Source organism: Coenobita brevimanus, chromosome 33, assembly GCF_032717465.1.
Source record: "Coenobita brevimanus isolate Jiangsu-jjx chromosome 33, ASM3271746v2, whole genome shotgun sequence".
In the NCBI taxonomy this organism is placed as follows: domain Eukaryota; kingdom Metazoa; phylum Arthropoda; class Malacostraca; order Decapoda; family Coenobitidae; genus Coenobita; species Coenobita brevimanus.
The window spans coordinates 11809823-11827379 of record NC_136986.1 but is presented as its reverse complement, the minus strand read 5'-3'; the positions used below and the strand labels follow the sequence as shown (position 1 = coordinate 11827379).

The following is a 17557-nucleotide window of genomic DNA, read 5'->3' as shown; positions in this document are numbered from 1 at the left end:
CCGTATAATTCACCGACTTCAACAGGATACAATTCTGTCATGTTTGCTCTTGTCACAGGAAGGGCGGTCAAGCCAGTGTAGGGAGAGTTTCTGGTAATAATGATCCTGTGCGCAGGTATTCCGTCACAGACAATGAAAAAAATGCCGTGAAAAATCCATGATGCACGAGTTGCCTGTCCCTGGAAAATGTGCCTAAATACCTGCCTGAGGATCATCAAAAGCAGCCTGTGCGTGCTGAAACCCTTTTGCCTCCTTTCACACAGTAATTTTGATTGTCCCCACACTTGGTTTATGGGAACTAGGGCAATGGGCACAAGCACCACGTACAACACGGCCACGGACATTCGTAAGTCTCTTATATCTAGGAGTCCGTATTCCCTTTTGTAATTTAAGTGTACTGTCATTTGTGTCGAGTCCCCATTGCCTTTTAAGAGTAGATAGAGTCTTTTTGTTTACTAATTTTGCATGGAACACCATCTTATGCGCTTGTGTGTCATTTAAATAGCTTTAACAACGATGTATACGTAATCATAGACGAGATGTTAGCACCTTCAAAACCATAACATCTCATAAATTTTAATGAAGAGTAAAATCAAAGAAATGAAATTGAGTTTTGGATGGAGATTTCGTTCTGTAAGATTTGATGGAGGCTATTTTTCACCCCTGTATTTAAAAACTCTCCAAAGTTGGATATGATCATCTAGCTTTTGTAGGAATCCCCCCTCCCCCAAAAATGAATAAATAAAAGACGTTGTAATATAAATGTGGCTAATATACACGTACACTTTTGAGCAATAGTATCTGCCAACCCTCTAATTTTCCAAGCAGGTACAAGGAAATCGTAGCCAGAGTTCCACACTGAATAAAAGCCTGCTGTCCAGTGTTGCGTTGGTAGTTCAGAGTTTTGTTGGATTGAAGAACAATGCACAATGATATTATTTGTACAGTCTATATAATCATTTTATATTTATTTTAACTTGTCCCAGGTTTTTTTTCCTTTTGTGTGTTATTTCACACAGTGGAAGAATAACAATTTTGTTGTTATACTTCCTTTCTATGACGCTTTTCATGACCAGCAACATATCATAGTGCTGATATTTAGTTACAGCTTAGCATTCAAGATGAAGAGGTGATAATATTTAGCCAAGTTAGAGTGAACAGAGTACAGTAACCGGCCTTTTTCCCGTGACAAGCCCTGAGTACGACTTTCTTTCGGCAAGATTTTTTTTTTTTTTTTGGCCTATCGACCATTGAGGCCAAAGCCCCTAGTCATTAAGGCCGTATATATATATATATATATATATATATATATATATATATATATATATATATATATATATATATATATATATATATATATATTGCCAGACGCCTCAATTCCGTTTGGGGTGGCCACAGACAAATCGCCTCCAAGTCGCCCTGTCCACAGCCATTTCACTGCCCTGCTCCCAACTCACCCCCTCTCTCATATACCTCTCCACCCCATCCCTTCATCTCATCCTCGGCCTCCCCCTCCCTCTTCCCCCCTCCATCTCACTTACATACACACTTCGTCAGTCTTTCACCCTCCATCCTCTCCACATAGCCAAACCACCTCAGTGTGTTCCTCATAACGCTTCTTATCACATCCACATCCACACCACTACGCTCCTTTACTGTATATCCTCATTCGTCAGCCTGTCTCTCCATGTGACTCCACATGCTCCTCTTAAATAACTCATTTCCACTGCTCTCACTCTTGACTTGTGTCCTTCCAACAACGTCCAAGCTTCACTTCCGTACGTTAGAGTTGGTATCACAATACTGTCATGTAGTAACTTTTTCACTTCCATGCTCACTTCCCTGTTTCTTATCACTGCTTTCAAAGAACCAGCAACCTTTCTTCCCTGCTGTACCCTTTCAAGCACTTCACCCTCCAAACCTCCATCCTTACTCATCACACTACCCAAGTATTTAAACGTACTCACATTTTCCAATTCCTCACCATCCAACCTCGCTGTACATTCACTGACTTCACCTCTCTCAAAGACCATCACTTTACTCTTCCCTACATTCACCTTTAGATTCCGTTTCTTACACACTCTCCCAGACACATTCACCAAGCCTTGCAGCTCCCCTTCGTCTTCATTCAACAACACAGTATCATCTGCAAACAACAGTACAGGGAGTTTCCAAACACCATCCTCTCTCACCAGGGCCACTCCAACATCCACTACCCTACGTTGTACCTCTTTTATTACCCCATCCATGTACAGATTGAACAACCATGGAGACATGACACATCCCTGTTTCAACCTAACTTTCAAAGAGAAAAATTCACTTAGTTCACCATCCACACGCACTGCTGCCTTCGCACCATCGTTCATACTCTTCACAGCATTCAACAACTTCCCATCTACTCCATATATTCTTAACACTTTCCACAATCCTTGTCTATCCACCCTGTCATATGCCTTTTCCAAATTCACGAAAGCCGCATACAACTTCTTTCCCTTCTCTAGGAACTTTTCCACTAAAGATCTAAGAATGAATATCTGATCTACGCAACCTCTACCCTTCCTAAAGCCTCCCTGTTCTTCTCCAACTAATTTCTCTGTTCTTTCTCTACCTCTGTCATTAAGTATCCTACCATACACTTTTCCTATTATACTAAGAAGACAAATGCCCCTATGATTACCACACACTTCTTTTCCCCTTTTTCCTTTGTACAAGGGAATAATTATACCTGACTTCCAATCCTCCGAGACTCTACCTTCCTCCCAGGCCAATCTGCACATCTTCCACATCCATTCTACTACTATCTCTCCCCCATGCTTCAGCATTTCACCACACACTCCATCAATTCCTGGGGCTTTCCCCGATTTAACTTTCTTCATTGCTTCCACAACTTCTATCCTACTGATTTCTTCCTGTCTTCTCACCTCCCTCCTTCTCCCAACCATTTCCCAGCCACTTATACTCACATTACTTCCATCCTCTATGTTCAACAATTCCTTAAAGTGTTCTCTCCAACTGCTAACTTTTTTTCCCTTCTCCACTAGTTATCTACCATTTTTATCTTTCATTCCCCTGCTAACTTCACTTCCACCCTGTCTTACTCTTTTCATCTCTTTCCAGAACATTTTCTTACAGTCCCTCCACTTTACACTCAAATTCCTTCCAAATTCCTCATCCACTCTCTTCTTACTCTCTCTTACTAATCTTTTCACCTCTTTCTTTTTACATATAACTCTCTCTTCCACCTCTCAACTTCTTCCACGCCCCTATTTCTCATCCATTCATTGTATGCTTTATTCTTTTGTGCCACAGCCTGTTTCACCTCTTCAGTCCACCACGCTGTTCCTTGCACCCCCTTCCGTCTTCTCTTCCTTCCACACACCACATCACATGCTGGACATATTTCTTCTGTAAATATCTTGCACACACCTTCCACGTCTCCCATCTGCTCCAATTCATATTTGCCCAATCGTTCCTCCACTTCACTCTTATACTCTGCCTTTTTCTCATCCTCTTGTAACCTTTCCACTTTCCTTGCAACTACTCCTTCCTCTCGTCTTTCCCTTCTATTCCTCCATCTTACTTGAATTCTAATTCTGGCCACCACCAAGTAGTGGTCAGAAAGTCCACTCTCCCAACCTCTATAAACTCTTGCATTCATTACACATCTTCGCATCCTTTCATCCACACACACATAATCAATCATTGCCTTCCTTTCATTCAGTTCACCACCCACCCTTCTCATCACTCGCCATGTATACCTGTGGATCATTTTATGCCTGAAGAGGGTATTGGCTATCCCAACTCCCTCCCAGCACAAAAGTCCACTAACGCACTCCCATTCTCATCTATCTCAGCAGGCACACCCCACTCACCAACTATTCCATCCACCTTCACATTACCAACTTTACCATTCATATCACCAATCAAAAACACTCTCTCATTCCTTCCAAACTTTTCCATGCACACTTCTACATTTGTCCAGAACTCTTCTCTCACTCTTCTAGCACGATCTTGCGTTGGCACATACAGACACACAATTGCCCACATTTGTATTCCAACTTTCAACTTTACCCACACAATCCTTGACCCAACTGATCCATACTGTCTTATGCTCCTCTTCCATCTTTTACTCACAACTATACATACTCCTTCCTTTGCCCTCTCATTTCACCTACTCCTGCACATATACCGCATCCATACTCCCATTCTCTCACACTTTCTCCTCTTCATTTTGTTTCAGTTATTCCACATACATCCACTTTCGCACCCTCAAGCACCTGTACAATCTCTCTCTCTTTCACCTCATCATTCGCTCCACTTATATTCCACGTTCCGATAACCATGTCCTTTGTCCGGTCCTGGGTCGTCATCGTTTGGTCAGTCCTTGTCCGAGGCTTATTGTTTGCATTTTTAGTTACCAGGTAGTTGTTTTCCGGGGAGGGACACCAACCCTCCGACAACCCTTTTAGTCTCCTTTTAGAGAGAGAGAGAGAGAGAGAGAGAGAGAGAGAGAGAGAGAGAGAGAGAGAAATTATATATATATATATATATATATATATATATATATATATATATATATATATATATATATATATATATATATATATATCAATCATTTCCTGTGGCACCCCACGGGATGCATAGGGGCTCAATGAACTCTTTCCACCAATATTTGTCTCTTGCCATCTCCTTCAGGTCCCACCAACTCTCCTCTCCTGCTTCTTTTTTCATTGTCCTCAACCAGGTTTCCCTCGGCCTACCTCTACCTCTTCTTCCTCTAGCAATCCACTCTAGTACATCCTGTATTAAACAACCTTCTTTTCTGTATATGTGCCCCAGCCACTTCCAGCGAGACAGTCTCACATATTCATTAACTGGTTCCACTCTCGTAATATCCCTTACTCTTTCATTTGTAACTCTGTCTTGCCACTTTACCCCAAGAATCCTTCTCAGTATTTTATTCTCAAATCCTAATACTTTCTGATCTGTTGCAATTGTACTGTACCATGACTCATGCCCGTAAATTAAAATGGGTCTAACCATGGACTTGTAAATTTTCACTTTAGTATGTACCGAAAGCATATTATTATTCCAAACAGATTTCAACATTCCAACAGCTCGCCAAGCCTGTCTAATCCTCTCCTCAATTTCATTGTTTAATGATCCATTAGATGATACAATCGTTCCCAGATATTTAAAGTTTTCTACATTCTTCACCACATTATTCCCAATTACACAATCGATTTGGTTCTCACGTTCATATTAATAATTTCAGTCTTTCCACAATTTATTACCAATCCCACTTTTTCTCCTTCCTCCACCAGACAATCGAGCACCCTCTGCATCTCGTAAATACTTCCGCAAATCAGTACAATATCATCAGCATAGTCCAAATCCATCAGCTTCTTATTTTCTGTCCAGTTAATTCCTGCACCTGTTCTCCTTACAACCTTTTTCATAACATAATCCATAACCAAAACAAACAACAATGGCGAAAAAACTCCTTGAATCACTCCTGACCTGACGTGAAATGGATCACTCAAAGAACCACCCACCATTACCTTACAAAAAGTACCTTCATGCAGGCTTCTAATAATATTTACAAACTTTTCTGGTATACCATAGAATCTCATAATTTTCAACATAGCTCCACGTGAAACACTGTCAAATGCCTTTTCAAAATCCACAAAACACATACTAAGTGGCATTTTCATCTCATTAGCTTGTTGCATTAGATGCCTTACAATAAAAATCTGATCATTACAACCTCGACCCTTTCTAAATCCCGCTTGTTCTTCTCTTAAAATTTTATCAATTACTGGCTCTATTCTGTTCAACAAGATTTTGGAAAAGACTTTTGCAACTACAGGTGTCAAAGTTATCCCCTTCCAATTGCCACACACACTTAAATCTCCCTTTTTTGATATTTTTATAATCACTCCATTTTTCCACTCTTCTGGAATTCCACCATTATCCCAAGTCACATTAAAAAGTTTCAAAAGCGCATTCATCAACTCGCCATTTTCCACCTTAAGCATTTCAGGGAATATTCCATCCTCACCTGGAGCCTTAAAATTCTTTAACTCCTTTATAGATTTTGCTACCTCTTCCAGAGTTATATCCCCTGTTTCTATCTGGAAATCTCTCTCGGCTGGCAAAATGTCCTCTTCAGCTGGGATTGGTCTATTCAGAATAGATTCAAAGTGCTCTTTCCATCTTCCTTTTATATCCAAATCTTTAGTCATCAAATTACCATTTCTATCTCGTACAGGTATTTCCTTCCTTCTCCTTTCAGTCTCAGTTAACTCCTTTATGGCCTGATACGCTACTCTTGTGCTCTGACCGTCATTTTTATTTGATTTAATTTCTGTCTCTGTCGCCTTTTCATCATATAGTCTCCTCTTATCACGTCTAACGAGTCTTTTTACTTCAGAATGTAAACTCCAGTACTTTGCTGTAAGTACTTCAACTACCTGGCCATCAACATGTTGTTCTTCACTTCTTAACTTAGCCTCTTTCCTTTTCTGAATTACATTCCATGTTTCATCTGACATCCACTTTTTCCTTCTCGCTTTTCCCTTTTTCTTAATAGTAACCTTAGCACTCTCATGCAAAACCTCTTTTACCTCTCTCCACATTTGATTAATATAATTGTCTTCAGATTCCATCAAAGTCTGCAGGACTAGAAACCTGTTTCTACATTCCCACCGAAACTTTTCCCTCGTGCTCTCATCACTTCTCAGCTCATCAAAATCATAATTATTACCTCCTGTACAATTACCATTAACGTTTCTCTTAAGTTTTATTTTAATCTTTGACACAACAAGTTGATGATCACTACCTATATCTGCCCCCCTCCTTACGCAAACATCTTGCAAATAACTTCTATGCCTTCTGCTAATTGCAATGTGGTCAATCTGGTTACAATATTTACCACATGTTGAAATCCAAGTAGTCTTATGTATTTTTCTATGCTCAAAGATAGTTCCACCAATGATAAGGTCATTTGCCAAACAAAAGCTTGCAAGTCGCACCCCATTTTCGTTTCTTATACCAACACCCTCCTTACCCATACAATCTTCAAAGCCATCCCTACTACTGCCAACAATCGCATTAAAATCACCAATGCAAACTAACACATCATGTCTTGCCACTCTATTCACTACATCCTGCAGCTTCTCATAAAAGTCATCCTTCATTTCATCAGCAGCCTCATTTGTCGGAGCGTACCCTACAACCATACTGATATTACCATGGTCAGATTTTAAGCGAGCATAAAGCAAGCGCTCATTAATTGGTTCAAACTCACATACTGCCTTACAAGTATCTCTACTCAGCAGTAAGCCTACTCCTTGGTAATGATTTCCATCACTCCTACCAGAAACCAACATAGTAATACCATCTTCCAAATTCATTTTATCAACTCCAAGCAACCTCGTTTCTGTAAGAGCACAAATATCCATCTTGTATTCCTTGAAAACTGAAATAAGTTCTTCCATTTTACCAGCCTGATTGAGAGTTCGAACATTCCAGTTTCCTATTCTTAAGGTTCTTTTTGGATTTATGAACTTATTTCTACACCGTGGGATTCTTAGCACCCCCTGCCCACTTAAGGGCTGCACGGGATTGAGGGCCATTGCTTCGTCACCAGAGTTCATCAAGATTTCTTAGGCAGTAAAAATTTTTTACCCTGGAGCCAGTGCCAGTGACTCGCAGGAACCAGACAGTGGAGAGAGGAAATTAACTAAATGAAAGTAAAATGCAGAGGGTTTGGACAGACAAAGTACAAGGGAAAGAAAGAGAGCAAAAAGAATGTAGATAAAAGTGTCCCTTTAAGTCGCCTCTTACAACAAGCAGGGAATACTGGGGAAGTATTCTATCCCCCCTTCCCCAGGGGGATATATATATATATATATATATATATATATATATATATATATATATATATATATATATATATATATATATATATATATATAAACAAACACACAGACACACACACTTCCATTCATATATACAGACACACTTTCATACACACGTGTATGTATATATATATATATATATATATATATATATATATATATATATATATATATATATATATATATATATATATATTATTCTTTGTATTTTTAATTGTTTTAAACTTATTCTTGGTTTTATATTTCGTAGACCTTATATTATAAGGAAAAGCCTAATCTAAAGACCCTAAGACTAATCACCTAACAGACAAATCGCTAACCTATACTAAATCCTAGAGACAAATAGGTAGACCTACATTAATGGTAAAAATAGGCTACCGAGTAACAGAACACCATCGTCTTCAGATATGTAATGCCTTTCTACATTACATACCTGCACTCATCACCTGGTGACTGTCAGTCGAGGCACAGCCTAATATAGGGGACATCAATATATGAAAGGGAACCAGACGAGTCAGGAACATTTCCATATACGTCAGCTGTCGGGCCTAATTAGCACAACTTAAACAATATGGTATATTTACATAATTTGTACAATAAAGTGAAGTACCTCTCCCAACAGACCACCATCGACTGTAAGTGCCCAATACCTTTCTATATTGCAAACTTGCACTCATCAGCTGGTGACTGTCAGTCGAGGAACGGGGCTTAATGTAGGGGACATCTATATTAGAAATAGATCAGTGGGAAGAGGATCTATTTCAAATATGTCAATTGTCAACCCTAATTAATAGTATAATATATGCATATGTACAATCGACAATCGGCAAGATAAAAAGTGGTGAGTATATAAAACCAATGGCTGATGAGTCTACCGTTGGAAGCAATTAACTGGACAAGATTTATTGTTAGAAAACATCCAAAAGCATCGAAAAGATGGCCCTCTGTGATGAACAGATTATAAGCGGAATTAACTTCATATATATATATATATATATATATATATATATATATATATATATCTATATATATATATATATATATATATATATATATATAATTAAAATTCACTGTGGAGAATTTCCAGACTGTGGGATTAGTTATACTTTCCTTTATGAATGGGTTATATTATGGCCTCAATTAGATACAACAATTCTTCCAAAAACTACGTGAAAATGTCCCTTCATTAGTAAAGGAAATGATAAATTTTACCCTTGTAGTGTCGAAGGAATAAAGATAATTCATTCCGTCTGAAAACTATAAACGTATTGTGCAGGTACAGCATGTTGGTTCACTTGCCGTACAGTCCTGACGGTGCCCGAGTGCTGCAGGTGGCTTCCTGGACCCCTACATCAGGTCTACGGCATGTCACACCTCCAACCTATTTCCCGGAGAAATACACCAAGTAATATGTACAGATTACTGGTCATTTCAGAACTGGAGGATCTCATGTACTCTGTTGAAATTACTGGGCATTACAATCCTGGAAACATAAGTATCGCATCAACTTACTCACGAGTATAGACTGGGTTATACCCATTTCATTCAAACCTGGCTTAAAACTGTCATCTCTTCATCTTGAATGGGTTTAACAAGAGATTAACACTAGAATATGGTGCTAGTCATGAGAATGTGTTATTGAAATGAAGTAGAGACACAACTTCGAGTTTTTCTGCATCAGAGATGTGAAATATGCTGTGAAAGGTTGAATATCTAGTGCAGATTACTGAAAACAAGTATAATTTGTAGCTGACAGGTATAATTTGTAGCTGACGGTATACGTGTTATAGACAGTGTAATCAAAGAGAACATCGAGCAGAGAAACAATTACTTAAATGAAATGAATTATTAGTAATCCAGAAATAATGAAAAAAATTGTCATGGAGTACCTATACTTTCTTTGAATAATACGCAGTAGCCTTTATTCCTACAGGATTATCATAGGCTGAATAAAAAGTCACTTCCACCTAATGTTGCACTGCAACTTTCGTAATTTCAGATTATTACATTATTTTTGACAGTTTCTTTGACGCGACGATAAACGTGACGGCGCTTACAACAGAACCCTACTGGCAAGAGTCCATCGAGGGCAACACCACCAGGTACTCAGGCACTGACTACAACCAGCTGCTTGCGGTTGCTCGGGCCTTGAATTTTACTTTCCGCGTCCTTCCATCACGCAGCTGGTTCGAGGTGAGGTTACATACTAGTCTACATTCCAGCTTTTGCTGTTACTATCTGGTTGCCGATGTAATTTGAATACTACATCCGAATATATTATCAGCATCATTATGCAGTATTGAGTAGCACACTCACTTTCTTATGTGGTATGTTAGCGATCATTTGAAATGCGATCTCTTCAGAGACTGCATTGTTTTTCACAAAATTAATATTTATAAATTATTTACTGCAAGGGTTAGGATTTGACCTCATTCTGGCTGCTACTGCCAGAAATCAAAATTCAAGTCATGTTATCTATTTTAAGGTGTTATTCAAACTCGATTCAGCTCCAGCATATCAGTGTTCTACAATATCATCCTAGATGACATGTGTCTTCATGCTGAAACAGCACTTAAATCTCTCCACTATCCTCAGGGATGGTCGGTGTCGATAAATAAAACGTACAGTACAAACTGTCGCTGGCATCGGTTTCGTCAGTGCCACCTAAAACTGCGTATCAGATTTCGCGTCTTTTATGAACCCCCGAGTATGTACAGTACATGGATAATTTCAACCATAGTGCACCACTGTTTGTGAGTGACGTCGTTTTGTCTTGTTTGATTATGCACCGATGGGTTTCTTTGGACTCTATCTCTGTTATGATATATATCTAATTATTTACAGGATGTTGTTAAATTTCATTTCAAAAAGCTTGGTACCGAAAGCAATAATTTATGCTTCATTCTAACTGTTTTTTCTCTAACTGGTTAAACTAGAAAATAAAAAGGAAACTGCCGTAGCTCGTCCATTATCCCTGGACAGTTTGCTGGCTTTGTCCAAGGGATAATTTTTTTTTTTTCTCTCTCTCTCTCTCTCTCTCTCTCTCTCTCATTTAATATACATAGGAGGTAAAAGAGTAACTTTCCGCCATCCCCCTGCTTCTTTGTGGCATCGTGCTTCTCGCACTTCACTGAAGCGTTGCATATCCTGCCATATTTTACTGACATTTCAAAGATCATTACTCTTCTGAAGTGAATGTCTCTGTCCCTCTCCAAAATGGAAGCCATATAGCATCCGCCAAGCAGTGAACCCCAGTCTCCTTTCTTGTCCAGCTCTTTCTTGCAAGAGTTACCAGGTATTCTCAGTCCTTATGTATACAAATGATCATATTAGGAACTGTCATCATTCTGTATTTCACACTGCCTATGACCTCTAAAGTTTTAAACTGTGTATCCAATCCAGACATCTCGAAATAAACGTGATGATTCTTTTTTTTTTTTATAGTTCTTCCTATGAAAAAATAAATGCATTATTATACTTGGAGCCTTTGGCATGTACTTTATTATGCACCAAAGTGATCAGTTTCTTTCAGCTTAGGAAGGGCATCTTGCTGGCAACCTTTAAGGAATGCTACGTCATAACTTTTAGTTCGAAAAATTTCCCTGAAAGAGTTTATGGTAAAAATGACACACGAGAAAAAATGTATATATCAACTGGGACTTTCATTTTTTTATATTAATGTTATATTTACTTGCAGGTGACAGATCAGGTGAAGATTCGTGAATCCTTCATGGCAACAGTGATATATGGTGTTATTCCAGAACAACTAGAGAGGTGAGATTCGAAGCTAAGGGTAACCTTTGCACTGCAGTGTTCACTGTTGTTACTGATAATCCGGTTTAATTGTGAACAGTTTTATGCAGCAAAGAAAAGCTATACATTGTCAAAAGATAGAGATAGTCTGTTTAATCTGAAATTGCCTAATGTGCTATCAATTATCGGTAACGCAAGTGATGAAGAAAATAATTTCTGAATTTTGTTTTACTTGCTAAAGTGGAGTAACTAGACAATGAACCTGTGAGTACACAGAAGTCAAGAGCATTCTCCTACTGACTCCCGACAAATGTGGAACTGAATTCTGCACATATTACTTTTGCTTGTTCACAATAACGAGACTTCTTTTCGTTCACTTATGTTACTAAGCAACATTAGTAAGCCTAGGAAAGTCCATCCCATAACCATGGAGCTATGGGAAGATGATGAACTTCGAAATATATATATACGAAATATATATATATATATATATATATATATATATATATATATATATATATATATATATATATATTGCCAGACGTTGGGGTGGCCACAAATAAATCGCCTCCAGGTCGCCCTGTCCCCCACCATCTAACTGCCCTGCTCCCAACTCACACCCCCCTCTCTCATGTACCTCTCCACCCCGTCCCTCCATCTCATCCTCGGCCTCCCTCTCCGTCTTCCCCCCTCCACCTCACTCACATACACTCTCTTCGTTAGTCTTTCACCCTCCATCCTCTCCACATGGCCAAACCACCTCAGTGTGTTCCTCATAATGCTTCCTATCACATCCACATCCACACCACAACGCTCCTTTATATCCTTATTCGTCAGCCTGTCTCTCCATGTGACTCCACAGGCTACTCTTAAATAACTCATTTCCACTGCTCTCACTCTTGACTTGTGTCCTTCCAACAACGTCCAAGTTTCACTTCCGTACGTTAGAATTGGTATCACAATACTGTCATGTAGTAACTTTTTCACTTCCATGCTCACTTCCCTGTTTCTTATCACTGCTTTCAAAGAACCAGCAACCTTTCTTCCCTCCTGTACCCTTTCACGCACTTCACCTTCCAAACCTCCATCCTTACTCATCACACTACCCAAGTACTTAAACGTACTCACATTTTCCAATTCCTCACCATCCAACCTCGCTGTACATTCACTGACTTCACCTCTCTCAAAGACCATCACTTTACCCTTCCCTGCATTCACCTTTAGATTCCGTTTCTTACACACTCTCCCAAACTCATCCACCAAGCCTTGCAGCTCCCCCTCGTCTTAGCTCAACAACACAGTATCATCTGCAAACAACAGTACAGGGAGTTTCCAAACACTATCCTCTCTCACCAGGGCCACTCCAACATCCACTACCCTACCTTGTACCTCTTTTATTACCCCATCCATGTACAGATTGAACAACCATGGAAACATGACTCATCCCTTTTTCAACTCAACTTTAAAAGAGAAAAATTCACTTAGTTCACCATCCACACGCACTGCAGCCTTCGCACCATCGTACATACTCTTCACAGCATTCAACAACTTCCCATCTACTCCATATATTCTTAACACTTTCCACAATCCTTGTCTATCCACCCTGTCATATGCTTTCTCCAAATCCATGAAAGGCACATACAACTTCTTTCCCTTCTCTAGGAACTTTTCCACTAAAGATCTAAGAATGAATATCTGAAATACACAACCTCTTCCCTTTCTAAAGCCTCCCTGTTCTTCTCCAACTAATTTCTCTGTTCTTTCTCTAACTCTGTCATTAAGTATCCTACCATACACTTTTCCTATTATACTAAGAAGACAAATGCCCCTATGATTACCACACACTTCTTTTTCCCCTTTTCCTTTGTACAAGGGAATAATTATACCTGACTTCCAATCCTCCGGGACTCTACCTTCCTCCCAGGCCAATCTGCACATCTTCCACATCCTTTCTACTACTATCTCTCCCCCATGCTTCAGCATTTCACCACACACTTCATCAATTCCTGGGGCTTTCCCCGATTTAACTTTCTTCATTGCTTCCACAACTATCCTACTGATTTCTTCCTGTCTTCTCACCTCCCCCCTTCTCCCAGCCATTCCCCAGCCACTTATACTGGCATTACTTCCATCCTCTATGTTCAACAATTCCTTAAAGTGTTCTCTCCATCTGCTAACTTTTTCTCCCTTCTCCACTAGTTATCTACCATTTTTATCTTTCACTCCCCTGCAAACTTCACTTCCACCCTGTCTTACTCTTTTCACCTCTTTCCAGAATATTTTATTACAGTCCCTCCAATTTTCACTCAAATTCCTTCCAAATTCCTCATCCACTCTCTTCTAACTCTCTCTTACTAATCTTTTCACCTCTCTCTTTCTTTCTACATATAACTCTCTCTTCCGCCTCTCAACTTCTTCCACACCCATATTTCTCATCCATCCATTGTATGCTTTCTTCTTTTGTGCCACAGCCTGTCTCACCTCTTCAGTCCACCACGCTGTTCCTTGCACCCCCCCTCCGTCTTCTCTTCCCTCCACACACCACATCACATGCTGGACATATTTCTTCTGTTAATATCCTACATACACCTTCCACGTCTCCCATCTGCTCCAATCCATATTTTGCCCAATCGTTCCTCCACTTCTCTCTTATACTCTGCCTTTTTCTCATCCTCTTGTAACGTTTCCACTCTCCTTGCAACTACTCCTTCCTCTCGTCTTTCCCTTCTTCTATTCCTCCATCTTACTTGAATTCTAATTCTGGCCACCACCAAGTAGTGGTTAGAAAGTCCACTCCCCCAAACTCTATAAATTCTTGCATCCATTACACATCTTCCCATCCTTTGATCCACACACACATAATCAATCATTGCCTTCCTTTCATTCAGTTCACCACCCACCCTTCTCATAACTCGCCATGTATACCTGTGGATCATTTTATGCCTGAAGAGACTATTGGCTATCACCAACCCCCTCTCAGCAAAAATGTCCACTAACGCACTCCCATTCTCATCTATCTCAGCAGGCACACCTCACTCACCAACTATTCCATCCACCTTCACATTCCCAACTTTACCATTCATATCATCAATCAAAAACACTCTCATTCCTTCCAAACTTTTCTATGCACACTTCTACATTTGTCCAGAACTCTTCTCTCACTCTTCTAGCACGATCTTGCGTTGGCGCATACACACACACACACACACACACACACACACACACACACATATATATATATATATATATATATATATATATATATATATATATATATATGTGTATATATATATATATATATATATATATATATATATATATATATATATATATATATATATATATATAATATTCCGGTATTGTTTCCAGCCAGTACTTCATTTTTATCTGTAATGATAATAATAATAATAATAATAATAATAATAAATATTATTATTATTAGCTACGATAACGAAGCTAGTATTTTTTTCAGTTTGTATGTCTGGGTCCAACTGTCCGTGTTTCTGTTGGAACGATAACTTCGCAACTGCTCAAGATATCATGACACTATTTTACAGGTCTGTAGTAGATAAAAAAAATCGATTACGAGTTTGGAGTTGGTGAAGGGCGGTCAAGCTCTTTGAGTCTGTTTCTAAGATAACTTCTGTGACGATAGTTTGAGCAACTATCATCACAGAATTTTACAGCATGTAGAAGGGATGAAAATCTCCTCCGAGTTTGAAATTGTTGAAAGTAGGTCTGTGTGTCTGTTAACACGATAACTTCGCAACCTTTCAAGATATCATCACAAAATTTTACAGGTGTGTAGTAAGGATGAAAATCTGTGAGTTCGAAATTGGTGAAAGTAGATCAAGGTCAAGGTCATATTCCGAGCCGCGCTAGATATGTATCGGCTTGCAGCTGATGTGATTCTCCCATTGGGAGGGCCTCTAGTTATCGCCCGTCTAAAAAGGCGGAGTAGTAATGTTTTTGCCTGCCTCAGTGTGTTTGGCCGAGTTCGAAAGTAGGCACTCGAGGTCAAGGTCAAGGTCACCAAAATGGCTGCCAAAGGTCAACTACTTTTTATCACCCACCGTTAACACCATTATATCTCATTAACCCGCCCCATCTGGACGTTTTCTGGGCAGTGGTACGCCCCAGTCCCGACAACTTTGGACCTTTTTTTTTTTTTGCCTCAAACATCCGCTTTTGGTGAGAAACATCGAAAATTCATAGAGAAATCGCTCACCTGAGGTTTAAAATACTCGATCTAGGTACGAATACCTCCTTACCTGACTGGGTTTTCTAACAGGCTGGCACCAAAGAAAACGAGTTCTATGGGAGGGTAACTATTTTATCCACTTATAAACAGTATTTATTTATTTACTTGGTACGAATTTATATGTAGTACAAGAGTATATTGGTTTTCAAACAGTAATATAGGCATTATAAGCATTGTTTCACTCACTAACTCATCACCATTCATGACCTTTTTTTCCCCACATTACCTGATCATCATTTCTGACTGTTTCTTCCTCTAATGCTATGTAAACTTTGTCCTCCACGTTGTCATCGATTGGGGAATCACTCTGGGCCTGAATGTCTTTATTGGCCAGGTCACTGGTAACAGGTGAATTGCCGAGACAATGGCGTGCAGGGGGGGGTAGAGGTTATGCGGTGTAAGACATTGTCCCTGCTTGGCATTTTGTAGAGGAATAGAGGAAGGTGTCGCGTGTATACGTGCCAAAAATCACTCGTGAAATCACTCTCGAAAATTGAAAATTATGCAAATTATGCAACTTGCAATGTTGCCGCATTAATTCACGTCGCCGGGACATGAGTGCACATCATGTGCGGACGTTAATTCACGTCGCCGGGACGGCGCGGGTTAATGGCTTGAGCTATCAACATGAATCCCTCAGGGTATCAAGATATGGCCAAAATCTTGGCCAAGTTCGAAAATGGGCACTCGAGATCAAGGTTTAGGTCAGAAATATGGATGCCAAAAATCAAGTATTATGTATAGCCTGCCTGTGGCACAACTTTATCTCATAAACAGGTAGAACTATCAACATGAAACCTTCAACATAAGATATGGCCAATATCTTGGAATTGACCAACAGCATATTCTGGCGGGCGATTAGCATTCGGATTCCAAAAGCTTTACTTTCATTCTAAATTACTATTATTTTTGTTTTTGATATTTTTATAATTATAATTTTTATTATCATTATTATTATTATCATTGTTGTTCGAGAACAAATTCTTCCCTATGGTTAGATGTAACAAATGGCTATAACATCTACAGACGTAACCTCTTTGTTTCTAACAATGTTTCCAGATGGGATTTCACTTTCGCCTATGATCAAACTGCTGTTAAATTCGCCATGGCCACGCCGATCATAACACCCAGTTGGCTGAGCTTCTACAACCCTTTGAGTGGCCAAGTGTGGATCGGTGTCTTGGCTTGTACGCTGACTGTCTGCTTCACACTTGTCAAGGTAAACATGCAACTGGTCATGAACAGGCACATCCAGTATTAGTAATAACAGGCAGCAGAAAGCGGTTCCTTATGTTATTATTATTATTATTATTTACCCCCTGGCGGTAGGGTTTTTCTTCAAGAATACTCCCCCAGTATCCCTGCTTGTCGTAAAAGGCGACTAAAAGGGTTGGCGGAGGGTTAGTGCCCCTCCCCGGAAAACAACTAACTAAAAAAACAAAAAATAAGCCTCGGACAAGGACTGACCAAACGATGACGACCCAGGACCGGACAAAGGACTTGATAATGGCTATGTGGAATGTAAGGGGAGCGAATGATGAGGTGAAAGAGAGAGAGAGATTGTCCAGGTGCTTGAGGGTGCGAAAGTGGATGAATGTGGAATAACTGAAACAAAATGGAG

At 39.5% G+C, this 17557-nt stretch overlaps 1 protein-coding gene across 1 annotated transcript in view; it reads left to right on the top strand.

Moving 5' to 3' along the window:
* Positions 1-306: 306 nt before the first annotated feature.
* LOC145395789 (glutamate receptor ionotropic, delta-1-like) overlaps positions 307-17557 on the top strand; it is a 39738-nt gene continuing 22487 nt past the window's right edge. The window contains exons 1-5 of the mRNA XM_080269326.1: positions 307-383; positions 9199-9327; positions 9944-10115; positions 11620-11696; positions 16996-17155. Coding sequence (XP_080125452.1) covers positions 307-383; positions 9199-9327; positions 9944-10115; positions 11620-11696; positions 16996-17155 — 615 coding nt within the window. The remainder of the gene's footprint in view (positions 384-9198; positions 9328-9943; positions 10116-11619; positions 11697-16995; positions 17156-17557) is intronic.